Here is a 27,591-nt window from a genome sequence, read left to right as displayed (position 1 = left end):
TCGGTCAATATAACCCTTCTAATTAAATTATTCTTACTGTGTTTCGGTAGTAACATTTTGGGAGAGGACAAATATTACAAAACCTTTTGAAAATGTAATATGAGAATTAACTGCACAATTACTAGAAACGTGTACCTTGGATATTATACAATTTTCATACATACAATTTTTTGGAAAAATAAATTTTTTTTTCAAGGCGTTAACAACTCTGACTTTGGACCAGTTTTGTAGAATGGCCCATATACTGTATAACAGTGATAAATGAATAAGGGTTGGTGCAAGGTCAGCAACTTCTCCTGAAACCATGACTTTATAATATTATGTGAAGATGCATCTCAGACATGATTTAATGTATAAACAGTGGTGTGAAAACATTTTTGCCCCTTCCGTTTTTTTTTTTGTTTTTTTTTGGCGTATTTGTCACGCTTGAATGATTCAGATCATTAACCATATTTTAATATTACACAAAGAGAACCAGAGTAAATACAAAATGCAGTTTTGAAATAATGATTTTATTTATTAAGGGAAAAAAGCTGTCCAAACCTGCCTGGCCCTACGTGAAAAAGTAATTGCCCCCTAAATCTAATAACTGGTTGTGCCACCCTTTGCAGCAGCAACTGCAATCAAGCGTTTGTGATAACTGGCAATGAGTCTTTCACATCACTGTGGAGGAATTTTGGCCCACTCTTCTTTGCAGAATTGTATTAATTTAGCACATTGGAGGGTTTTCAAGCATGGAAGGACTGTTTAAGGTCATGCCACAGCATCTCAATTGGATTTAAGTCCGGACTTTGACTTGGCCACTCTAAAACCTTAATTTTGTTTTTCTTGAGCCATTCAGACATGGACTTGCTGGTGAGCGTTCATGTGAGAGCTGCTGGTGGCCCACCCCAAATGCTCTCGTTGGTTGAGACGCGTGATGACACCCATCCCAAGCCAGTACTGATCAACATCCCACCCCTCCTGTGACCCATGGTTTGTCTGCATGTGAATTCAGAGTCAGTGAGCAAAATAATAATAAAAAAAACTGTTAATGCACATTTTATTTAATAATTAAATATAATTATTTTTAATTTTAATAAAATAGTAATAAAAATAACAATTAATGAATGCGTTAAAGTGATAATAATTTGTTAACTTGCCCAGCCCTTTTATGTGTGTGTGTGTATATATATATATATATATATATATATATACACACACACACACATGCATACATACATACATGTGCATCTCAAAAAATTATAATATCATGAAAAAGTTCAACTTATTTCAAAAAGTGAAACTTTCATATATTCTAGATTCATTACATGTAAAAACATTTCAAACGTTTTTTTTCATTTTGATGATTAGAGCTTACAGCTCATGAATATTTATGTCATGAATCTGGTCTATGAACTTCCGTTAACTCACCACCAGAGGTCACTCGCTCACCACATGGACTCTTGCACCACACTAACTGTTGCACGCCACCTCAGACTACAATTCCCATCATCCATTGCACTGACGACACACAGCTGATTGCACTGATCACACACCCTGCATAAACCATGGACTTCCTCTTCCTCTCTGCCGAGTATTGTATTGCGTTTATCACTCCCCTAGTGTTACCTGCCTTACCGAGCCATTCTGTGTTTTTCTGTTTAGTTCCAGTATTGTTCTGCATTTATACTCTCCTAGTTTTAGCTGCGATACGGAACCCACTTTGTTGTCATAGTCTTGCCTTGTGTGTTTTTCTAGTGTTTTGATTCTTGCCCGCGTTTCCTGGATTTACCCCTTTGCCTTGCAGTTTGTACTCTGTTTGCACCTCTCTTGGAGTACTGCTCGTATACCTGCATTATGTCTCTGCCTTACCCTGTTGGTTATTGTTCGCCGATCGTCGACTCTCGCTAACCCTAGGATTGCTCTGTGTCTTGCCCGTACCATATCTGTGTGCCATTGTTTGACCCTGTCTGTTTATTGACTATGTTTATAAATAAAAGCTTGCACTTGGATCCGCACGTCTCACTTCTCGTTCGCCCCGTTACAGAATACTCGGTCACACAAGGATCCAGCAGCTTTTCAGAGGGACTTTGGCCAGGTATGGACACAACACGTATATTATTTGCTATTAAGCAAGACACACGATCGTTGGAAAGCCATATGTGAGAATTTTTAGCCATAGCTCACTATTCAGATTTACCAGACATTATTTTGATAGAGATTTTCTGTGATGGCATAAATCAACCCTTTCGGTCTAAGCTTAGACGCGAGGGCCCGCGTTAATCACTCTGTCAGGTTATGGATTATGCTTTGTTGTGTGTTGGCTCTCCATTCACTGTGGGTGTCGCGGAGGAGGAACGCGACACCGTGTCTTTGACTGAGATGGTGGCTGCACCAGAGTGCGCTCACAAAATGGTGGCAACAGCGGAACCCGATCGCAAAATGGCGGACACAACAACACCCCGTCATGCCATTGCTGCCAGTCATGAGCCAAGTCAACATTGATCTGCCAGAGTCTCACCACGTCTCCGCTGATCTGCCAGAGTCTCACCACGTCTCCGGTGATCTGCCAGAGTCTCACCATGTCTCTGCTCATCTGCCAGAGTCTCACCACGTCTCCGCTGATCTGCCAGAGTCTCACCACATCTCCGCTGATCTGCCAGAGTCTCACCACGTCACCGCTAACCATCCAGAACCACATCACATCACAGCTGAGCAGCCAGAGTCTTGTCACATTCTGTCTGTCACACCCAGATATTCAAGGTCAGTCCTTCAGTATCCTAATCTGGTATGCAGTTTGAGGGATGCACCACTGGTGTCTGCACATGCAGCTGGTATCCCCAAACCAGCTCGCTTTAACCCTCCTGTTCCTGCACTAATTTCCCTGTCCGAAGCACTTCCCATGATGGGGATCGCTTTATGTTGCGTTTGGGCTGCGTACACCACCTCGGAACTACCCCAGGCGATGGCACCCGCTGCAGCTTCTCCAGAGGTGGCGGCACATGCTGCAGAACTGTAGAACGGTGCTCGCTTCAGCTCATTGTATGGTGGTGGCGCCCAGCAATGTACTCTCAGCCTGTCATGTCACGGTCAAAGGAGCCATTGATGAGCACTGTCCGGTTACTGAACTCTACCTGTTTCCTGATGTTACCACTGTAGAACCTCCAGAGGTGTCAGTGGTACCCTCCTATGAACCCTCGTCCTGCCCTGTCACGGCTATGGAGGCCATCTATGAATCCTCGTCCTGTCCTGTCACGGCCATGGAGGCCGTTTATGAACCCTCGTCCTGTCCTGTCACGGCTATGGAGGCCGTCTATGAATCCTCGTCTTGCCCTGTCACGGCTATGGAGGCCGTTTATGAACCCTCGTCCTGCCCTGTCACGGCTATGTAGGCCATCTATGAATCCTCGTCCTGCCCTGTCACGGCTCCGGTCTGGTGGTCTTCTGCTCCGCCTGCTCTGCCGTGGAGATATTCTGCTCTGCCCTGATGGGCTCCAGTCCCGTTGACTTCGCCCTGGCTTCTTGCTGTACCGACTCTGCCTCGGTCCCCGGCTACTCCACTTCCACGTGGACCTGGCCCTCCATCCCTCCCCCTGTTCTGCCTCCGCTCCACTGCCCTCCTGGATTGTATAGGAGCGTCTGGAAGCCGCTCCTTGGGGGTGGGGGGGGGGGGTGCTATGTCATGAATCTGGTCTATGAACTTCCGTTAACTCACCACCAGAGGTCACTCGTTCACCACATGGACTCTTGCACAATTTACATTTGAGTTTCATTAAATGACCATCCCTGCAATATAAAATCTGTGTATCTCTTGTTCTTTGAAACCACAATAATGGGGAAGACTGCTGACTTGACAACGGTCCAGAATACAATCACTGACACCCTCCACAAAGAGGGTAAGGCCCAGAAGCTCATTACTGAAAGGGTTGGCTGTTCACAGAGTGCTGTCTCAAAGCATATTAAATGCAAAGTTCTGGAAGGAAGAAATTGGGTAGGAAAAGATGCACAAGCAGCAGGGATGACCGTAAGCTTGAGAATACTGTCAAGCAAAGTTGATTCAAACACTTGGGAGAGCTTCACAAGGAGTGGACTGAAGTTAGTGTCAGTGCATCAAGAGTCACCACGCTCAAACGTCTTCAGGAAAAGGCCTACCAAGCCACTTCTGAAACAGAAACAATGTCAGAAGCATCTTACCTGGGCTAAGGAGAAAAAGAGTTCCTTAAGTAAGGAGAATGGAATGTCATACCAAAATGATTTGCGTTTTTTACGAACCTATGTCAATGTCAGTCTATGTCAATGTTTTCGCTGATCGGTGCTCTTGCTCGGGCACAGAACGGCTGCTTTCCCGACCGTGCGATGAGCATGCGAGCAACCTCTATTCAAGACTCTACGTACAGACGTAACTCAGCACATATTCTCAGACTGACGTACCTAAACAGCCAATAGGAATAGGAACAGAACAAACACAGTGAATAGGCTTAAAGGGACCATGCTCTCTTTACTACAATACTTTTATATAGCAATAATTTCACACGCGAACTTCAAATTAATGTAGAAACAACAAAGACAGCATATTTTTAAATATTTGTTTAGTGGCATCTTTTTTATGACTGAAGGCGAGTACCACTGATACCGAAACTACTACTACTGATTTTTCCCCTCCGATGTTTAACCATTGACAATAACTATACAACATTAAAATATAATTGAGAGCTATCAATTTGAACCTTTTATTAGAGTAAAAAATTACTACATAAACCCGTTATAATAAATGTCATGTTTAACTACCTGTGCCCTTCAGGAAGTAGGAAATTGAATGAAGTTGAATGAAGAAACAATAAATGAAATATAAATTAATCCTTAAAGCTACAAAAGTTATTGATTTCCTTTTTTTTTTCTTTTGTTCTTTGATTAACAGACATCACAGCAGCTGGGTTATTAGGATATTTGGCTGCTGTTACTTTAAGAGCTGCTGCTTCTGGACATAATGTGAATCTGACATGCATCATATTTTCTCACAACTCATCACCTTTTCTGGCCCACTTCAAGTCTTAAAGTAAAAATGTTCTTCATCTAAATAAATGCAATTCTTGTCAAGAAAAACGAGACAGAGGCAGCAGTTGTGAGTGAGGTGGCCAATACTAGCTGTGCCCCTACGTTAACTGCATTAACCCTCTGGTTGTGTTCGGGTCAAATTCACCAGAAATTTTTTTTCTTTTTCCTGAAAATACTAGTTAACGTTATCGCATTGGACTCAAACTTACTGACTTTGCGCACATAGGGTACAAGTATTTCTCATAAATTTTTTTAGAATTTTCGTAATTTTTTGTGGGTTTTATTTCACCTAGTCACACTCGTTGTGTTCCCGGTCAAAAATGACCGGACTCCGAACAACTGCTTATAAATCTGTCATTATGCTATATTATCACTAAATATTGGATTCATTCTTTTTGTCAACTTGTTTTCTTTCATTTAGGACTGGTTTTGTGTTTCTATTTGCTTCTGATTAATCGTAGGCCTCATTTATCCGAGAGTAGGCACCTAATTTTTTGAGTGAAAAAAATATTTTTTATGAATAATTTTCACAATATTAAACAAAAAATTATAAAAATTTGCACTGTTTCTCACACTAGTGTACTTTAATGTTTAATCAGGAAGTTTGCTTTTAAATGCTTTTATTTTGTACAAAATTGCAAAAAGTCACACTCGTGGTGTTCCCGGTCAAAAATGACCGGACTCCAAACAACTGCTTATAAATCTGTCAATATACTATATTATCACAAAATATTGGATTCAATCTTTTTGTCAACTTGTTTTCTTTCATTTAGGACTGGTTTTGTGTTTCTATTTGCATCCGATTAATCGTAGGCCTCATTTATCTGAAAGTAGGCACCTCATTTTTTGAGTGAAAAAAGCATTTTTTATGAATAATTTTCACAATATGAGAGAAAAAATTATGAAAATTTGCACTGTTTCTCACACTAGTGTACTTTAATGTTTAATCAAGAAGTTTGCTTTTAAATGCTTTTATTTTGTACAAAATTGCACAAAGTAACACTTGTCAAAAATTGCCGGCCATTGAAAGTGAATGGGGAAGAATGAAAGAAACAACTAGTGTTCAGGAGCATGTTGTGCTTGCAAACAAAGACCTTGGACCTTTGCATGTGTGGATGCATTTATACTCAAGCTATCACACACACACATGCGCACACACGCACGCGCACACACACACACACACCCATCCATCCATGCATACAAACTATTTTATTACACCTATTTCATCCTACCCTGAACTGCATGCAATATCCTTTTATGAATAAAAAAGGATCTCTCTCTCTCTCTCTCTCTCACACACACACACACATGCTCAGACTGCCTTGTCTTTAGCCTGCATTGACCTCAAAAATAATCTTTTCTTTCACCACATATTCTAGACTACGGAGCCCCTTAGAGCTCATGGTGGTGGAAAGATTTCGTGGTGGGTGAAAAAAATTTGGGGTGGGAGGAAAAAATATTTTTCAAATCTTTTGCGTTCTCTCGCAAAACTTTGCGTTCTCTCGCAAAGATGTTTGCGTTCTCTCGCAAAACTTTGTGTCCTCTCGCAAAAATGTTTGCGTTCTCTCGCAAAGATGTTTGCGTTCTCTCGCAAAACTTTGTGTTCTCTCGCAAAGATGCTTGCGTTCTCTCGCAAAGATGTTTGCGTTCTCTCGCAAAACTTTGTGTTCTCTCGCAAAGATGTTTGTGTTCTCTCGCAAAACTTTGTGTTCTCTCGCAAAGATGTTTGCGTTCTCTCGCAAAGATGTTTGCGTTCTCTCGCAAAGATGTTTGCGTTCTCTCGCAAAGATGTTTGCGTTCTCTCGCAAAGATGTTTGCGTTCTCTCGCAAAGATGTTTGCTTTCTCTCGCAAAACTTTGCGTTCTCTCGCAAAGATGTTTGCTTTCTCTCGCAAAGATGTTTGCGTTCTCTCGCAAAACTTTGCGTTCTCTCGCAAAACTTTGTGTTCTCTCGCAAAGATGTTTGCGTTCTCTCGCAAAACTTTGTGTTCTCTCGCAAAGATGTTTGCGTTCTCTCGCAAAAATGTTTGCGTTCTCTCGCAAAACTTTGTGTTCTCTCGCAAAGATGCTTGCGTTCTCTCGCAAAGATGTTTGCGTTCTCTCGCAAAACTTTGTGTTCTCTCGCAAAGATGTTTGCGTTCTCTCGCAAAAATATTTGCGTTCTCTCGCAAAGATGTTTGCGTTCTCTCGCAAAGATGTTTGCGTTCTCTCGCAAAGATGTTTGCTTTCTCTCGCAAAGATGTTTGCGTTCTCTCGCAAAGATGTTTGCTTTCTCTCGCAAAACTTTGCGTTCTCTTGCAAATATGTACGCAAAGTTTTGTGAGGGAACGCAAACATCTTTGCGAGAGAATGCAAAGTTTTGCGAGGGAACGCAAAAGATTTGAAAAATATTTTTTCCTCCCACCCCGATTTTTTTTCACCCACCCCGAAATCTTTCCACCACCATGAGCTCTAAGCGGCTCCGTACTAGACAAAACATTATGACAATATGTTTAGAGGCTTTCGTGTTCTCTCAGAGTAAACAAAAGTTTACAATTAAATGCTAGAGCATACAAATGCCTCACAGTGCCTTGCTTGTCATTTACACGAGGAAGAGACAACTGAAGAAGAATTTTACAGTGACGATGCATTGCAAGATATATTGGAAGATAAAAATATCACTGGACAAGCTGAAAACCTTGCAACAACTGAAAAGAAGCAATCTTCTGATTTTGAGGACCCAGCTGAAGTTGATGTAACGTTCTGGTCGAGGGATGGAAAAAAAAAGATTATTTTGAAGTCAATGCAGGCCAAAGACAAGGCAGTTTGAGCATTTGTGTGCATTGTGTGTGTGTGTGTGAGAGAGAGAGAGAGTTATAATATGAGATTCATAAAAGCATATTGCATACAGTTCAGGGTAGGATGAAATAGGTGTAATACAATAGTTTGTATGCATAGATGTGTGTGTGTGTGTGATAGCGTGAGTATACATGCACGCACTGGTCCAAGGCATTTATGTTTGCAAGCACAACATGCTCCTGAACACTAGTTGTTTCTTTCATTCTTCCCCATTCACTTTCAATGGCCGGCCATTTTTGACAAGTGTTACTTTGTGCAATTTTGTACAAAATAAAAGCATTTAAAAGCAAACTTCCTGATTAAACAATAAAGCACACTAGTGTGAGAAACAGTGCAAATTTTCATAATTTTTTCTCTCATATTGTGAAAATTATTCATAAAAAATAATTTTTTCACTCAAAAAATGAGGTACCTACTTTCAGATAAATGAGGCCTACGATTAATCGGATGCAAATAGAAACACAAAACCAGTCCTAAATGAAAGAAAACAAGTTGACAAAAAGATTGAATCCAATATTTTGTGATAATATAGTATATTGACAGATTTATAAGCAGTTGTTTGGAGTCCGGTCATTTTTGACCGGGAACACCACGAGTGTGACTTTTTGCAATTTTGTACAAAATAAAAGCATTTAAAAGCAAACTTCCTGATTAAACATTAAAGTACACTAGTGTGAGAAATAGTGCAAATTTTTATAATTTTTTGTTTAATATTGTGAAAATTATTCATAAAAAAAAAATTTTTGACTCAAAAAATGAGGTACCTACTCTCGGATAAATGAGGCTTATGATTAATCAGAAGCAAATAGAAACACAAAACCAGTCCTAAATGAAAGAAAACAAGTTGACAAAAAGATTGAATCCAATATTTTGTGATAATATAGCATAATGACAGATTTATAAGCAGTTGTTTGGAGTCCGGTCATTTTTGACCGGGAACACCACGAGTGTGACTTTTTGCAATTTTGTACAAAATAAAAGCATTTAAAAGCAAACTTCCTGATTAAACAATAAAGCACACTAGTGTGAGAAACAGTGCAAATTTTCATAATTTTTTCTCTCATATTGTGAAAATTATTCATAAAAAATTATTTTTTCACTCAAAAAATGAGGTACCTACTTTCAGATAAATGAGGCCTACGATTAATCGGATGCAAATAGAAACACAAAACCAGTCCTAAATGAAAGAAAACAAGTTGACAAAAAGATTGAATCCAATATTTGGTGATAATATAGTATATTGACAGATTTATAAGCAGTTGTTTGGAGTCCGGTCATTTTTGACCGGGAACACCACGAGTGTGACTTCTTGCAATTTTGTACAAAATAAAAGCATTTAAAAGCAAACTTCCTGATTAAACATTAAAGTACACTAGTGTGAGAAACAGTGCAAAATTTTATAATTTTTTGTTTAATATTGTGAAAATTATTCATAAAAAATGCTTTTTTCACTCAAAAAATGAGGTACCTACTCTCGGATAAATGAGGCCTACGATTAAACAGATGCAAATAGAAACACAAAACCAGTCCTAAATGAAAGAAAACAAGTTGACAAAAAGATTGAATCCAATATTTGGTGATAATATAGCATAATGACAGATTTATAAGCAGTTGTTTGGAGTCCGGTCATTTTTGACCGGTAACACAAAAGGCGTGACCGGAGTCCGAACACAACCAGAGGGTTAAATATTTTTAATGCCGTTAAACTGGAAAAATGTATCGCCTGTTAATGTGCTAATTTTGACAGAACTGGAATTTTTTTATATTTATTTTAGTGCTATTTCTGCAAAAGTTTTTTTTCTGCTGTTCCAAAAGTACCATCTACTTGTCAGAGAGTGAATCTGAATTTTCATTCAGCATGTTGATGTTTTTCTACAGACCAATGTGAAATGTAAATAGTGCAGAAAAAGCCAATATTCTGTCTACTCTAGATGTGACATGACAAGTCCATGACAGTAAACGGATGCCCTGCCCTACTTTTGATGTACTCCACATACTTGCAGTACTTTTGACTTGAAAGACAAAGAATTTGCAACTGTTGCTTTGATGTGTCCAGTGTAGACAACTTCAATCTATTTCAGTACTGTGAGATGTAATGCAATAAAGGTTGCATCCACGGTAGATGATGTTAAAAGGAATCAATTATGTCATGCAACATCAGAGTGGGTGGTAGATGGGTTGGTCAGTCTAATCCAGACACCGTATAAATGAAAGTACTGTAAGGAGAGCGGAACACAGTCCTAACAGGAGGAGACTCACTCATGGCCTTTCCGAGTATAGAGGATCATGAGACTCAGTATTGCTTTCCTGCTATCAACTCATCATGTATCAAGGGAAAACGCTCCAGACATGAACACAATAACATGTATGTGTTTTTTTCATTGTTGTCAGCATCGACTGTGTTTCTTAACCTGCTGGTGATCATCTCCATCTCTCACTTCAAGAAGCTTCACACTCCAACAAACCTGATCATTCTCTCTCTGGCTGTGGCTGACTTGCTTATTGGACTGATTATAATGCCTGTAGATGCCATAAATCTGATTGAAACATGTTGGTACTTTGGAGACACTTACTGTGGACTCTTTGTAATTACTCTTGGGCTGCTCCTTTCTACATCTCTTTGTAATTTGGTTTTAATTGCTGTTGATCGTTATGTGGCTGTGTGTCACCCTTTACAGTATCCCCAGAAAATTACCACAACTAAAACTTTAATAAGCATCTGTGTCTCGTGGTGTTGTTGTTCACTTTACAATATATCCTTTGTAATTAGTAATGGATATTTTAATACCTCACACAGACCAGATCTTTGTTATGGCCGGTGTATTGTTTTGATTACTCCTGCTTGGAGATTCACAGATTTGACCTTGTCCTTCCTATTACCATGTATTGTGATCATCTCTGTATATTTGAAGATTTTTTATGTCGCACAACAGCAAGTAAAAGTTTTGAACTCTCTTAAAGCTGGTAAATTTGTAATGGAAGTTTCAGTGAGGAGAAAATCTGAGAGCAAAGCTGCTATGACTTTAGGAATCATTGTGGCCGTTTATTTGCTCTGTGGGATTCCGTTCTATATCTGTTCTCTAACAGAATCCACAGCAATCTCTTCCACTACAATGACATTCCTAACATGGACCTTGTATGTTAACTCTGGTTTGAATCCCCTTATCTATGCTTTCTTTTATCGCTGGTTTAAAATGTCGGTTAAGCACATTCTTACTCTTAAAATATTTCAGCCAGCATCCTCTTTGACTGACATTTTTACAGACGGTCATTCATAATGCTTAAGGGTTTGATTTAGTAGACAGCAACATTTGTATCATTCAAAAGAGTAGGAAGTCCCAGAATGTATTGCTACAAATTATTTCCAGATGGTGAACAAAGCACGAGAAATAAACAAAGATCATAAAGAAACATTTCATTCAACACTGAAAAGTCTCAATATTCGAATATGTAATGCAATATTTTTGTGTGGTGTGTATTTTATACTTATTAGAATATCACTATTAGCTGAGCAAGATGCTGGCATCATGTTCTATTGAAATCAGCTGTGTACTGATTTTGAGAAGGACTATTTGTGTGGTGTGTGGAGCTGTAGAGTTCAAATCAACCATTTATGAGTTTCCATGATGATTAGAAGACAGATGGCTGTACAGGCTATTATACATAAAGTGTATATCACAATATTTATGTGTAAATGTATCTCAGACATGATTCAAACAGTTGTCATAATTGTACTAGACTATACTAGCCCATACAGAAATGTAATATATGTGCATATACGAAATACCCATATATGCAATACATGTTTTATATATGCCCTATTCATATATGAATCTTATTAGAAAATGGGACAATTTCATATACTGACATATATGTCTACCCCATACAAAATATGTTTATGTATAATACATTTATTGCCATATATGGAATGTATATAATTATTAATATATGTGAGATATATGCAAGTGCAAGTCTGCAGCCAGACCCTATTGGGGATGTATGTCCTTTTAAATTGTGTTATATACAAATTAGACATGCATAACAAATTATTTACATATATGTGACGTGTCACTTACAGTGGGGCAAATAAGTATTTGATACACTGCCGATTTTTCAAGTTTTCCCACTTACAAAGAATGGAGAGATGTGTAATTTTCATCGTAGGTACACCTTAAATGTGAGAGACATAATATATATATTTTTTAAATCCAGAAAATCACATTGTATGATTTTTGAATAATTAATTCTTCAATTCTGGCTCTCACAGACCTGTTAGTTTGTCTTTAAAAAGCCCTCCTATCCTCCACTCATTACCTGTATTAATTGCACCTGTTTGAACTTGTTACCTGTATAAAAGACACCTGTTCACACACTCAATCAATCAATCAGACGCCAACCTCTCCACTATGGGCAAGACCAAAGAGCTGTCTAAGGACACTAGGGACAAAATTGTAAACCTGCACAAGGCTGGGATGGGCTACAGGACAATAGGCAAACAGCAGCGCGCGGATGGTCCCCCTGCTCAAGCCAGCACATGTCCAGGCCCGTCTGAATTTTCCAAAGACCATCTGGATGATCCAGACGAGGCATGGGAGAAGGTCATGTGGTCAGATGAGACCAAAATATAACGTTTTGGTATAAACTCCACTCGCCGTGTTTGGAGGATGAAGAAGGATTAGTACAATCCCAAGAACACCATCCCAACTGTGAAGCATGGGGGTGGAAACATCATGCTTTGGGGGTGCTTTTCTGCAAAGGTGACAGGATGACTGCACCGTATTGAGGGGAGGATGGATGGGGCCATGTATCGCGAGATTTTGGGCAACAACCTCCTTCCCTCAATAAGAGCATTGAAGATGGGTCGTGGCTGGGTCTTCCAGCATGACAATGACCCCAAACACACAGCAAGGGCAACTAAGGAGTGGCTCCGTAAGAAGCATTTCAAGGTCCTGGAGTGGCCTAACCAGTCTCCAGGCCTGAACCCAATAGAAAATCTATGGAGGGAGCTGAAACTCCGTGTTGCCCAGCGACAGCCCCAAAACCTGAAAGATCTGGAGAAGACCTGTATGGAGGAGTGGGCCAAAATCCCTGCTGCAGTGTGTGCAAACCTGGTAAAGAACTACAGGAAACGTCTGACCTCTGTAATTGTAAACAAAGGTTTCTGTACCAAATATTAAGTTCTATTTTTCTATTGTATCAAATACTTATTTCATGCAATAAAATGGAAATTATTCAAAAATCATACAATGTGATTTTCTGGATTTTTTTTTATATTCTGTCTCTCACAGTTGAGGTGTACCTATGATGAAAATGACAGATCTCTCCATTCTTTGTAAGTGGGAAAACTTGAAAAATCTCCAGTGTATCAAATACTTATTTGCCCCACTGTATATATGACAATTTGTTAATTATGAAATATATGGTTTCATATATTTGATCTTTTAATATGTGATCTTTAATATGGGGGTTAGGACGATTCTAAGGGCCTGATGATGGGGCGGGCGAAATGTGATTTCTCCTGAGGAGAACGCTAGAGCTCTGCATTTCGGCCCGGGCTCCAACTTTTTTACACCTCTAGGGTCGGGCTTCGGGCCAATATTCACGTCATAGTTCAGACGGGGGCCGGGCCTCGGGCCTGTTTTAGGCTTCTCCTTATTTTTATATTTTAGACATCCATCAATTAGTGATGAAAAAAATTGCTGCGCTGCGCTCAACACGAGACCGTGCCGCGACTGTCAAGAGCGGCTCGACGGTGTTTAGAGTCCCGCAGCAGCAGAGAGCCGTCAGCGCAGATGAAGAGTTCTGCGTTCAAATACACGCAATAGGCTGAAGCTTGATGCAAAGCCCCAGCAAAAGTAAAGTAATTACCATGAGTGTGTCGGGAGGAAATAGTAAGGATATATTTGAATTATTTACTAAAAAACTTGTGTTTTCTGTGTCAGTGTCGCAAAGAGGTAGATGATGATCCTGACTTGCCATCTCCTCATTAGACGCGCCTTTAGAGAAAAGTGCATCTTCACGGATTTTAAAGAGTTTTTGTTTTCGATTAGATTTATTTCGTTAAGTAGTAATTTAAAGTTTTCTATAGATATATTTATCATGTCTGTGAGGCATGTATTCACTGCCTTTCGGTTCATTTTTGTGAAGCGCTCCTGTTCAAGATAAAAGCACAAAGTTTTGTTGATATTGAGAGTGCAAACAAATAAAAGTAGACCCTTTACAGTTCTGAATGATGTATTACTCTTACCTTTATTAGCAAAAATTATGGCGTAAGTTGTTTCCATTGAAAAAAACTGCAATTGATTGCGCTGGTGCCTCCATGTCCTGCGCTTTAGCTTCCACTCTCCGCACAAACTATTGGATGCAGCGCACATTTAACGTTTAAACATTGTTATATGCTCGCTTGAACTGTTTTAGTTTATCTATAGATTTTATTTTAGGCAAGTCGTGATGATTTGAGAAGGCTAAATTGATCAAACATAAGCTATGATCAGCCTGCCGGTCTGCCGCTGGGCGCTTGGTCGTTATAAGAAAGAAAAAACCTATTTAACAAACAAAAAATGCTCCAAACGTTTTTCTAAATGAACTTAATAATAAAAACGAAAGGAAATATAAACACTTTGCCATTAGATAGCCTACAAAACTTAACTATTTTAATAGATGAAACATGAGCTGTTTACGGAGAAGGGGAAAAAAAAGAGGGACTCGGGTCGGTAATTCTGATAAGCTGTCAGACACTGGCCAATATAGGGCTTAAATTTGAGGCCCGTGCAGGGCTCTAGTACATTTTGTTATTTTAGAATATTAAGTTCTACTTCTGTAGTTGTTTTGGTGAAAGTAACTCAAAAGTAATACATATACAATACAATAGTCATGTAACCCATTACAATTCTGAGACCGTAATATTGTAAGGTAAGGAATTACTTTTGAATAACAGTAACAAGTAATCTATAATGTATTACAGTTTGGAAGTAACTTGCACAACACTGTTGATGATACTCAGATGTATATTAATTATTAAACAGAATGTGTTAAAGATATAAAAGATTGGATGGCCAGTAATTTTATTCCATTAAATTCAAAGTCAAGTCAAAGAGCTGGGTGTTGTATTAGACAGCTACTTGATCTTTGAAAATCTTATTTCACATGTTAAAAAAACCGAGACTTAAGGTGTTACTCGCACCTGCTAGAGGTGTGATATATCAGAATCAGCTTTATTCGCCAAGTGTGCGCAAACACAAGGAATTTGTTGTGGTTTTTAAGAAGCTCTGGTATATACATGCATACATACAGACATATCTGACATGAGAACAGAAACATTTAAATAAGACGACAATAATGATAATAATAATAATAATGTGTAAGAATTTGGAACAGAAGATTTATGTACAGATTTGTGCCTCATTTACTCTATATATACAGCTGTTTAGCAAAATATGCATATATATTTACAAAGTACTAGGGAGAGAGTCAATAATTAGAGATGGGGAACGAATTACAGGACACAGGTAATAATTCCTGTGTTAGTTGTTTAGGCTGGAGATGGCATGGGGGAAAAAAATGTTTTTATGCCTAGATGTTCTAGTGCACATAGATCTGTAGCGTCTGCCTGAGGGGAGAAGCGCAAACAGGTCATGTCCAAGGTGAGAAGGGTCTGTGATGATGTTACCTGCCCGTTTCTTCACTCTGGAGTAGTACAAGTCTTGAAGGCTGGGCAGGTGGACACCAATGATCCTTTCTGCTGACCTAACAGTCCGCTGCAGTCTTCTTATATCTGATTTGTTGGCTGACCCAAACCATACAGTTATAGAAGAGCACAGGACCGACTCAATAACAGCAGAGTAAAACTGTGTCATGTGCGCCTGTGGCAGGTTGAACTTTTTCAGTTGACGAAGAAAGTACAATCTCTGCGGAGCCTTTTTCACGATGGAGTCGATGTGAGTATCCCACTTAAGGTCCTGGGAGATGGTGATGCCCAGGAACCTGAATGACTCCACTGCAGTCACAGTGCTGTTCATGATGGTGAGTGGGGGGAGAACAGGGGGGTTTCTGCTGAAGTCCCATGTTGACTGCATCATCCACAGACGTGTTTGCTCGGTAAGCAAACTGCAGGGGGTCCAGCAAGGGACCAGTAAAGTCCTTCAGGTGAGCCAACACGAGCCTCTCAAATGACTTCATCACCACAGACGTTAAATCAACAGGTCTGCGTTCATTAAGTCCTGTGATTTTTGGTTTCTTGGGTACAGGGATGATGGTGGATCGTTTGAAGCAGGAGAGGACTTCACACAGCTCCAGTGATCTGTTAAAGATCAATGTGAAGATGGATGATAGCTGCACATCACAGGCTTTGAGGCAGGCTGGAGAGACACCGTCTGGGCATTTGGCTTTCCTTATCTTCTGATTCCTGAAGACTTTGCTTACATCTTCTTTACAGATCTTGATTACAGGCTGAGAAACAGTAGGGGGGAGGGAGGGGGAAGGTGTTGATGGCTGTGTTGTGAGACAGTCAGAGTGGGTGTGGGGTGTCAGACCATGCTTTTGTATTTCAAATCTGCAATAAAACTTGTTCAAGTCTTCAGCCAGTTGTTGATTGGCCTCGGTGCTGGGGGGAGGGGTCTTGTAACTGGTGATGGCTTTCAGGCCTTTCCACACTGATGTAGAGTCGTTGGTTGAAAGCTGTTTTTTTTAGCTTTTCAGAATAGTTTTTCTTTGCCACTTTTATCTCTCTATTCAGTGTGCATTTGGCCTGTTTGTACAAGACTTTGTTCCCACTCCTGTGAGCATCCTCTTTGGCCTAGCGAAGCTGTTTGGGTTTTGTACTTAACATTTAACAACGACAAACCTTGGTTAAGTAAGTCCTGGTGGGTACGCGCATGTCCTCACAGAAACCAATGTAGGACGTCACGGTGTCGGTGAGCTCATCCAGATCAGTAGCTGCAGCCTCAAAAACACTCCAATCAGTAAGTTCGAAGCAGGCCTGTAAATCCTGCTCTGCTTCAACAGTCCATCTCTTTACAGTTTTTTCTACAGGCTTAGCAGATTTAAGTTTCTGCCTGTCGGCTGGTAGAAGATGAACCAAACAGTGATCAGAGAGTCCCAATGCTGCACGGGGGACAGAGTGATACGCATCCTTTAAAACAGTGTAGCAATGGTCCAGTATATTGCTGTCCCTGGTGGGGCACGTGATGTACTGTCTGTATTTAGGCAGTTCGCGGGTGAGTCAGCTTTATTAAAATCACAGAGAATGATAATGAAAGGGTCTGGGTAACGATGCTCTGTGTGTGTGATTTGGTCGGCCAACAGTTCTAGCGCGACGCTCACACACGCGTCAGGAGGAATGTACACACTCACCAGAATAAAAGAGGAAAACTCGCACGGCGAATAAAAAGGCTTGCAGTTAATAAAGAGAGCTTCCAGGTTTGGGCAGCACATCTTCTTTAAAACGGTCACATCTGTACACCAGCCTTCATTGATATAAAAACATAATCCACCGCCTCTCGTTTTCCCCGACGACTCGGTGATGCGGTCTGCTCTGAATAGCTGGAATCCGTCTAGATGTAGCGCGCTGTCCAGGATAGATCCGTTCAGCCAGGTTTCCGTGAAACAAAGCGCAGAAGAGTTTAAAAAGTCATTTTTTGTGCGAGTGAGTTGTAGTTCGTCTGATTTATTTGCAAGGGAGCGGAGATTCACCAGGTGAATACTCAGGCAGCGGAGTCCTTAAACCACGCTGTCTGGATTTCACGAGCGCACCAGCACGCTTCCCTTGCTTGCGTCGCCTGGAGCACTTGTATAGAAACGCAGCTCCTCCAACTAAAATGTCCAGTAAAACGTCCAAATGTTCATATGTCGGCAAAAAGTTATCTGGTGTGCTATTTCTTATGTCCAAGAGTTCGTTTCTAGTGTAGCTGATCAGAAAAACGTTGCTTAAGACAGGACAAACAAACAAAAACAGAAAAAGTACCAAGGAGCAACAAACCGAAGCGGCCATGTTCGGCAGTCAGTGGTTATATATAGTGCTTCAGACAAGTGTATACAAGATTCATATATGTTTTCCAAGGTGTTGCTACTTTCCTTATAGTTTAAAATAGCAATATGCATGCTTGCTATCTGAAGAAATGATAACACATACTACGTTTCTGAACCTGCTGGTAATTATACATTTACATTTATTCATTTAGCTGACACTTTTATCCAAAGCGACTTACAATTGTTATATATGTCAGAGGTCGCACGCCTCTGGAGCAACTAGGGGTTAAGTGTCTTGCTCAGGGACACATTGGTGTCTCACAGTGGATTCGAACCCGGGTCTCTCACACCAAAGGCATGTGTCTTATCCACTGCGCCATCAACCCCCCATGTCCATCTCTCACTTCAAGAAGCTTCACACTCCAACCAACCTGCTCATTCTTTCTCTGGCTGTTTCCGACATGCTTATTGGACTTATTGTGATGCCTGTGGATGCCATAAATCTGATCGAGACGTGTTGGTACTTTGGACAGGCTTTTTGTGGACTGTTTGTAGTCATCATTGGACTGCTTCTTTCAGTGTCTCTTGGTAATTTAGTTTTAATTGCTATTGATCGTTATATGGCTGTTTTACCCGTTAGTGTACCCACACAAAATAACAATGACTAAAACTTTCATCAGCATCTGTATCTGCTTTGGTGGCAATTTTGCTTTTGCAATAAATTACAGATATTTTGACACCGCACAGGCCGATGTGTGCTATGTAGGGTGCAATTTAAACGTTCTATTTTCATTAAGGATCATGGATCGGTTCATATCTTTCCTAATTCCTTGCACCGTGATCATAGCTTTATATTTGAGGATATTTTATGTTGTCCATCAGCAAGTGACATTTATAAACTCTCTGATGAAGAGTGGTAAATGTGAAATGGAGGATTCAGTGAGGAGGAAATCTGAGAGCAAAGCTGCTCTAACATTATTAACAGGTGGAATGACCTGCCCAACTCAATCCGAGCAGCCAAATTCTTACCCATCTTCAAGAAACGGCTAAAAACTCATCTGTTCCATCTTTACTTGACCCTCTAACTCTAGCACTCTCTATTCTAATTTTACTGCGTTAGGCTATCCAAGACTTGTAATAGCACTTGCACGTTGTTGCTCTTTTGTTGGCTTTGATTTCTTCTTATGTCCTCATTTGTAAGTCACTTTGGATAAAAGCGTCTGCTAAATGACTAAATAAATAAAAACATTAGGAATCCTTGTGACTGTTTGTCTGCTTTGCTATATTCCATTCTATATATTGTATATAACAGCTGTTACTACAGCTAAAGAAATCTCTTCTCCCGCAATGACATTTCTTGCATGAATCCTCTTATCTATGCTTTATTTTACCGCAGTTAAACACATCTTAACTCTTAAAATATTTGAGCCATCATCCTCTCTTATAGGCACATTTATTGATTATTCATGACTTTTGTGGAGAGTTGGGGATATATTTTAGATGTTTTTTTCAAGTGCTAAAGCACAAACTAATGTACAGTTCTTTCTCAGTTTGTAAAAAAAGATGTGAAAACACAGGATCTCAGATGTATAATTGCAAAAAGCACATTAAAGAAAGTAATGAGTTGATATATTTTAAAGATGTTGAAATGAACATGAACAAACTGCATTTGTGCCGCTATGGTGTAAATAACCAGCAATTACCATGATTGAGCATTTTTTCCCCCAAAGTTCTTGGCCTTATTGTTTATTTGGCTGAGATAATTTTTAACATTCAAACATGTTGATAGTTTGTATATATGTTTCATGTTCTTTCAGTGTTTTGGGGGTTAGTATATATGGTCCAGACTCACACACTGTATATGAATATCATAGCAACACTGTCTGTTGCTTGTTTATAATAAACATCTGATTATGTCAGCATTTATTTTTATCATTGTCTCTGAGGCGCAGTTGCATCACTATAATGCGTGTGTGTGTGTTTACAGTATTTCACACCTTTAATGAGCAGTTCAGTGGAGGATCATCTCTGCAGCAATAATACATGTAGAACATAAATCATAATTCTAATTGGTCCTCAGAGTTGACACATCACTGACATTTTCTGACATCAGTAAGAGTAAACAAACTGAAAAAAGCCATGTGACTGAATATGACAGATCAACCCACCAGACTACCTTGATAGAGGCCCATCCACACTGCCATGTGCAGAGCCTATTGTATTTTACATTACATAATTACAGTGCCTTGCGAAGGTATTCATATTCTTTCATTTTATTTTCATGTTTTATGTTGCTGCTTTGTTAAACTGTTTTACATTTCTTTTTTCTACATCAATCTACACTCCTTACACCATATTGACAAAGCAAAAACTGAATTTCTTTTACATTTTAATGCATGTCTGATGGTGTTGACAAAATGTGGGGACACAACTGTGAAACATGCATGTGTCATTGAAAAACATCCTTGCTTTGATATGAGATATTAAGTGTTTAATTTGATAAAACACGCTCTTTTTCATCATTTAAAAAAATAATTGAACCCTTCACTGTGGACACACTGTTTTAGATGTAGTGAGAAGACAATAAGTGTCAAAGATTTGATATAATGATTGAAGGGGACAATTGTGTTAAATATATTCTATTATTAATCCCCCATAACATTTACAATTGAACATATTTTCATTTTTAAACCTATTAGCAGTTAAAATTGCTGGACCTGTTTTGTCCCATGTTTCAAGAATCAGTGATTTATTCATTTTCCATTTAATTTTCACTCTTAGCCTGGGTTACACATAAGACCTTTGTTCATCTTTGCAACATAATTAATATATTTAATAGTAAGAGCTTTCTGACCCTCCATAGACAGCAAGGAAACTACCATGGTCAAGGCACAGAAACGCAGTAAGGACATTGTGTCAAAAATGGTCCTTAATAAAAAGAGAATGCTTTTTGTGTACAAAGAAAACAAAAATTAACTACTTTATTCAACAATTCTTCTCCATGTCACTGTCCTCCACAATTTTGGAGAGTATCACTATGCATAAGTGTGGTGCTGCTGACGTAGAACATGTACTGTATGCGCTGAGCCTTGTTTACGTGCAGAGGAACACAATATGCATGCTTCAAGGTGCTCTCCATAATGGCGCTAGGGTGATGCAGAGGAGAAGAATTGAAGTATGAAGTTTTGTTGTGGTTGTATTTGCTGTGATGTTTTTATTTGATCAGTTTTTGTCATGATGTATTATAAAATTTGTCGGTTTGTGAGGCTGGTGCTGCATAAATTGCCCTCTGAAGGGACAAAAGAGATATTACTACTAATACTGTAATGACTTGTAGTTGACATGCAGTTGCACAGTTACTTTTCAACAGTTGTCTAAAGGGTTCCATCAAAATAATCAAACTGATATTACAATAATAATTATAATAATGAAAACACTTATGCTACCTAAAGCAAACAACTTATAAACAGTGTTGGGGAGTAACTAGTTACATGTAACGGAATTATGCTATTTAATTACAAAATAAGACAAATAAGAACAAAAACAGCTCCGTTCACAGTGACTCGTTTCGGTGCATATCTCTTTACATGCTAATGAGCACTGCTCACCCCGCCCCTCGCTTCTGTGGAAGTGATCCATCCTTGAGTTTTAACTTTTTAACAAAACCTGCCTTGAATTGTCTCTCATTCAGAAAACAGTCTGGAGTAAAATGATTTGTACAGCCAGGCATAAACAAATTTAGTGAAAGGGATAGTGAAGTGACTTGTGGCCGAGTATGGTGACCCATACTCGGAATTTGTACCCATCCAAGTGCGCACACACACTGTAGTGAACACACACACTATGAACACACACCCGGAGCAGTGGGCAGCCATAATGCTGCGGTGCACAGGGAGTTTGGAGGTTTGGTGCCTAGCTCAAGGGTCTCACTTCAGTCATGTTATTGAAGGTGGAAGAGAGCGCTGGTTATTCACTCCAAAATAAAAATGGCTTGATAATTGAGACTGTTTTAGTTTTTTTTAGGGATTAAAAAAAGGAGTGAATTTCTATCATTGTAGGGTGGTTGTGTCCACAAACTGTGTTTCTAGGCGAAAGCAAAAGCACTTTATTTGGCCTTCCAAAAGTAGATGTATTTAGGAATCATTAAGATTACTTACAACAGGACAGAACAACCCAGATGTTATCACAACGCATTTTATGGATAACCGTTTCGTGAACCTAGGAGAGGAGGTAATTCTGATTTTGCTATGACAATCTGGCGCTTCTGAGTCAGAGACTGTAAGAATGTTTTGTTATTAGTTTAAGTATTTGCTATTGACTATTCAAATGGGAGTTTTGAGCGTCGTGTGTGTGTGTTCGCGCACGCGTGTGAGAGAGAGAGCGAGAGGGAGAGAGAGTGTGAGAGAGACAGGGTCACATCACAGCACGTCAGCTATCTTAACCGTGGCTTGTGTACTGCAAATACAAATGCATCATCACTGTGTCATCATCAACTCTGTTCCCCTCTCGGCTTGAACTGATGGTAAAACTAAGGACATTATTAACTGTTTTTACTTTTATTTTGAAAGCTGAAGCTTGTGATTATGGAAAGGGGTGTTACATTTCCGACGAGTGCTTGTGGTGTTCGGCTAATCACAATGCACTGTGCCAGTTGGCCAATCAGAGCAGACTACGCTTGTCGGAAGGAAGGACTTTGTAGAAAACGAAGCGTTTGAGAGAGGCGGGGCATAGAGGACCTACAATAATGTACAGTATTTGAAAAATAATGTGTTTTTTGAACATTAAAGCATGTAAACATTCTGTTACACCAAATACACAAAATAATGATCTTTAAAAAAGCATCATATGACCCCATAATATTGTCTTAATTTGAATAAGGTAAATAATTAGATTACTGATGCTGATGTAAACATAGTCATTGAGAGATGGCGTTGATGGAGGACTGAATGCAAAGCTGTCATATTACCTCACGTCTCATTCACCGTTGGTGATGAGAAAGCATTGCAGTACAAAGTGCAAAATATTACAATAATAATGCCTTCCATTCTCGCTCGGTCTGCAATAGCGCAATGGAGTGCGCTGATGACGTATCCTGTCTGCGCGAATGTTCGAACATTCTATGGACCTACACCTTGCAAAAACAATATAAATACATATAAATACATTTAGACCACTTGACTCAGTGATTGCTATCGGGATGTGAAGAGACTGCTTATGTTAGCTTCTAATATGTGGTTTTATCCTGATTAAAGCTTTAATGCAGCACGGCAACCGCATGCGCATCCATGTTCAACGCTTCTCATAGCTATGTGAAAAATATCTGACTATGAACAAAGTGTATAATTGGAACAGTTCATTGTTGGAGCTGAGTTGGTGAGCCGATGATCTGAATGAGAGAGAGAGAGAGAGATTTTGAAAAATGGGACAAAAATCTGATTGAAGCCCTGCATGTTGAGTTCTGTAAGAGCATCCTCAGAGTACAGAGGAACACACCGAACAATGCATGCGGGGCAGAATTAGGCCAATACCCTCTACTAATGCGCATTGAGAAAAGAGCCATCAAATTTTGGAAACACTTAATAATGAGCGACCTCAACTCTTATAATTTTAAAGCCCTAAAAACCATGAAGTGAACCCTCAAAAAAGTCCCCTGATTCAGATGGTCCTGAAGCTGCAAACACAAACTAACATGACTAACAACATCCAGCATCAGGACACTGAAACATCCATCCACAAAATTCGGCCAACCAAATTATAAAAACAAAAAGAAAATCATCTAACCTATTGGAATGAAACAACAGAAAAACAAAGTAAACTTGGATGTTATTTGGCCCTAAATAGAGATTACACAACTGCAGAATATCTGAGTACAGTGGAAGTCTGTAAATCAAGAAGACAAATGACAAGGTACAGACTACTCTGACTAGTCAGCACTGGCTGCCCAAAGAGAGCCGCATCTGCCCACACTGTAACCATGGGGAAGTGGAGACAGAGCAACACTTCCTCACCAGCTGCCCTAACTATCAAGACATTTTATCCTAAATTTGAAATACTTTACCCTGACTTCAAAATGTTAAACAAGAAAACACAACTTCAATATTTATTAGGTGAAAAACAAGATTGTATTCTACTAGCAGCAAGATACATTGATGCCTGTCACAAAAAGAGGGAGGAGTCAGCAAATCAGTGATGCGCCCACAAGCACACACACACACACACACACACACACCACACTACATTTGAAATTGCTCATAGAATTCTAGAATTTGTAGAATTGATTTGTTCTATTTTGTTTATATATACACATACATATTTTTTTATTTTTTATTATTATTATTTTTTAAATACATATTTATTCTATATTTAATGTAAACACTATGCTTTGGCAATACATTGTAACAACAATTGTCATGCCAATAAAGCACATATTGAATTGAAATGAGAGAGAGAGAGAAAGAGAGGGTGTGTGAGTGAGAGAAATGCAGAGCGTGTGCAGAGCAGGGGAAGCGAGGAACAAGATTAAGAACCACTGCTTTAGAACATTGATTTTGAAACTTGTGAATCCATTAAGCCTCGTTCAGACTGTCAGCCCAAATCCGATTTTGTGCAAATCCGGATGGAATCTGATTTGAATAACTGACCACACAGCGTATCGCAACTGTTCAGCTTCCTGACAGACAGACAGCAGCTAGTGAGGCTGAGAAAATTCTCATCCAGCACCCGTAAGATCAGCACTGGTGCGCCTCAGGGCTGCGTTCTCTCCCCATTGCTATTCTCTCTCTACACCAATGACTGCACATCTAAAGACCCCTCTGTCAAGCTCCTGAAGTCCGTAGACAACACCACACTTATCAGCCTCATTCAGGATGGTGACGATTTGTGTCCATAAGTGCTCTTTCGTTTTTACAGAATGTGCATTGGTTTCTATGGTAATGGCGTTGCGTTGTTATGCCTACGCTAAAAACAACAGTAACTGCAATACAGTTTGCAATACAGATGTTGTCTTATGACATGACAACATGTTGCTGTTGCGCTGTACTATTATATTTAGTCTTGTGAGACAGCAGCAGAAACGCAGGAAGCTGGAATGTGTGGCTTTATTCTGTGCTAACGTCTCCGCTACTTTCAAAACTCAAGAGGTGTACTAGCAGTAGCTATATTGTGCTTTTCCACTTGACTTGCACTTCGCAATGACACAAGCTTGTTTCTGCAAAGATATTCAGCATGTTTTCTGAAAAAATGACATGTTTACGTTTTAGGGAGCACACAATAAGGCAGGGGTCCTCAACTCTGGACCTCCACTTTCCTGCAGAGCTAATCAGCAGGTGTGTTCGCCTTGAAGCAACGCTGAGCAGACCGATTAGTGTATGATGCGGTACGTTGATGTCATACACCAATCGGTCTGTGCAGCGCCGCTTCAAGTCAAACACACCTAAGGTCTTCAGGATTACTACAAAGTTGCAGGTAGGTGTGTTTAACCTTGGAGCTAATCTCTGCAGGAAAGTGGATCTCAGCATCCAGACTTGAAGACTCCTGGAGCTGTTCATATAGTATGCATTATTGCACTCAAAAAACACTACTGGGTCTTTAAGCAAAACATAACCCTTATCTTTTCTTATCAAACTAAGTAGTCCAGTTCAGCATTCATTATGGAATATATTTCATAAATGGCATCTACAATTGCAGTGAAGTTTATCAAGAAATGACAAATTTTTGCTAAGCAATCCTCCTCTGCGACGTCTTGATCCTTGGATAAAGCTTTTAGAAAATCTGACCGGCATGGTGCAGCGAATAATGCAGCCTACAGCAGAACCAAACAAAATGCTGGATAAGCAATCACTGTCTAAAAAAAAGGCATATCTTGTTACATAACACTAGCTAATGACTTTTCTAATTGTTTGAGATAACTGGGTTTTAAAAAAATAATAATTGTATACACAGAGTAGACAATAGATTAACAAGATAATTCTCTGCAAGATTTTTCCAGGCCTCATAACATGGAAAACAAATCAACATGCCCATATTGTCATGCCTGTAAAAGCTACAGAAAGCACTCACCTTGAAAAGCTTCTGGACTATCCAGCCGTGGTACCTCTTGAGGGCTTGATCATAGGCTTTAGTGATATTGATGCGAATAAGATTGGGATTTTGCTCATCTCTTTCCCCATCCGCTAGACCGCAGGCCTCTACAGAATAGACCAACATAGGTAAAAATCATAAACTACATATAACAATATGCACAATTACAATATCTTGTTCCTTAACGATAACTCACTATTAATTTAAGATGACACGTGCGATCAAACATGCGATTTCAAAATCCAAAACTCCATTTGCGCCGTTAGAGCTCATTCACATCTTTTTAGGAACACCCATTGAACAGGTGGGCTGTTTTTTTTTTTTTTATTCATCATAGCCCAGCTCCTGCTACATTTTAATGTAAACAATCCCACACATAACACCGGTAACACGACGTCCAGTATCATCCCAGACAGCAACATAGTTTTGGCCCAGATGAAATCCATGCGGGTCAGATGTGGGCCGACACTGCTTGCTGTCTGGGATTGATTGGTTTTGACCCGACGCACCCTTAAATATTTAAATACATTTTGTCAGTACATCTAGAAATTGCATTTTGTTTAGCAATCTGAAGTTCAGGTTTTGTTTATCATAGAAATAAACCTTTTCATGATCTATTATACAAATGTGATCGTGCAGTTCTAGTTTCTATTAATGTGATTTGTTGCAAGCATTTTAGATTATTTTAAAGATATGGACATGGAAGAAACATACTAAAAAACGAGATTGTAGCTGTTATATTTTGGACAAAAACATGCAAAGTGTGACTAGGTGAACAATTTAACCACATAAGTGCCAGTGTGGCTCCAACTTTAGGCCACTCTGAGTCATAGGTGCTTTTCTCGATTAACAGAATCTGCTGAAGAGTCTCATACTTCACTGGATCTGAGTCATAGACAGCTTTAATTTTCTTGTGAGAATTGGGAGGAATTCAGAAAACACTTCAATATATCTTCAAAGGAATTTGATGGAAATTATCCTTAACTGACAAAACATGAATAATGCATAACTTCATTCTTAGACTTACTGTGATGTTTCCATTTATGTCAGCTTTAATCGATGCAAAAACCTTGGAACCAAGGCAATCTGAAAAACAATTGAATTAAATATAATTATAGAGGGCGTGGAGTGCGTTATTTAACGTTAACACCAAACGTTAAATAACAGGAATGAACTAAAGCAACATTTTTGTACCCATATTTTAAATACGTGGGACATTCTGCCTAGGTTAACGCAGTGATAACAGCGCAATGGCGACACCGTGTGGTATAACTATCGCAAATATCCATTAACTCCCGCTGCTCTGTCCATTTAATATTTAATTACCTTATTGTTGTTTATTACACAGGTTTGGACAATTTAGACATTCAAAAGTCCAATACAAAAAAAAAAAAAAAAACTTGTGAAAGGCAATGGCATATGATAAACATGCACGTTATTTGATCTATAGGCTTAATCTGGCCTTAAAGGAGTTAAAACATATACTTTTTGTAACTTCCGACAGTGAAATCACATAGAAGTTAACGACTCACCGAAAAAAGGTGGCAGATGAGAAACTGACTCCAGAAATGTTTCCGTAGGGATCTCGTTGGTGTCAGGCTGCTGATCTAGCAAAAGTGCCATCATCTAAATAAAATATTTGTTGAAAACAGTATGGCTTTTTTTTTTTTTT

At 39.3% G+C, this 27,591-nt stretch overlaps 2 protein-coding genes and 1 pseudogene across 3 annotated transcripts; 2 read left to right on the top strand and 1 right to left on the bottom strand.

The window, feature by feature from the left end:
- Positions 1 to 10,120: 10,120 nt before the first annotated feature.
- LOC306864282 (trace amine-associated receptor 13c-like) lies at positions 10,121 to 11,152 on the top strand (the record flags this gene model as incomplete). The annotated part of the gene is made up of 1 exon (XM_079408204.1): positions 10,121 to 11,152. The coding sequence occupies exon 1, from the start codon at positions 10,136 to 10,138 to the stop codon at positions 11,150 to 11,152; it is 1,017 nt and encodes a 338-aa protein (XP_079264330.1). The 5' UTR covers positions 10,121 to 10,135.
- A 7,077-nt stretch (positions 11,153 to 18,229) lies between these two features.
- On the top strand, positions 18,230 to 18,890 carry LOC306863808 (trace amine-associated receptor 13c-like; annotated as a pseudogene). Its single transcript has one exon. The product of its transcript is annotated as a trace amine-associated receptor 13c-like (transcript).
- Positions 18,891 to 25,458: 6,568 nt separating this feature from the next.
- LOC306863807 (glycolipid transfer protein-like) lies at positions 25,459 to 27,542 on the bottom strand (the record flags this gene model as incomplete). Its single annotated transcript, XM_079407357.1, has 5 exons — positions 25,459 to 25,641; positions 25,899 to 26,026; positions 26,688 to 26,829; positions 26,947 to 27,005; positions 27,452 to 27,542. The coding sequence occupies 5 exons, from the start codon at positions 27,540 to 27,542 to the stop codon at positions 25,459 to 25,461; spliced, it is 603 nt and encodes a 200-aa protein (XP_079263483.1).
- Positions 27,543 to 27,591: the final 49 nt, after the last annotated feature.

Source organism: Barbus barbus (genome assembly GCF_936440315.1).
Source record: "Barbus barbus genome assembly, chromosome: 45".
Taxonomy (NCBI): domain Eukaryota; kingdom Metazoa; phylum Chordata; class Actinopteri; order Cypriniformes; family Cyprinidae; genus Barbus; species Barbus barbus.
The sequence above is the reverse complement of the archived record's forward strand: the minus strand, read 5'-3'. Positions and strand labels throughout refer to the sequence as shown.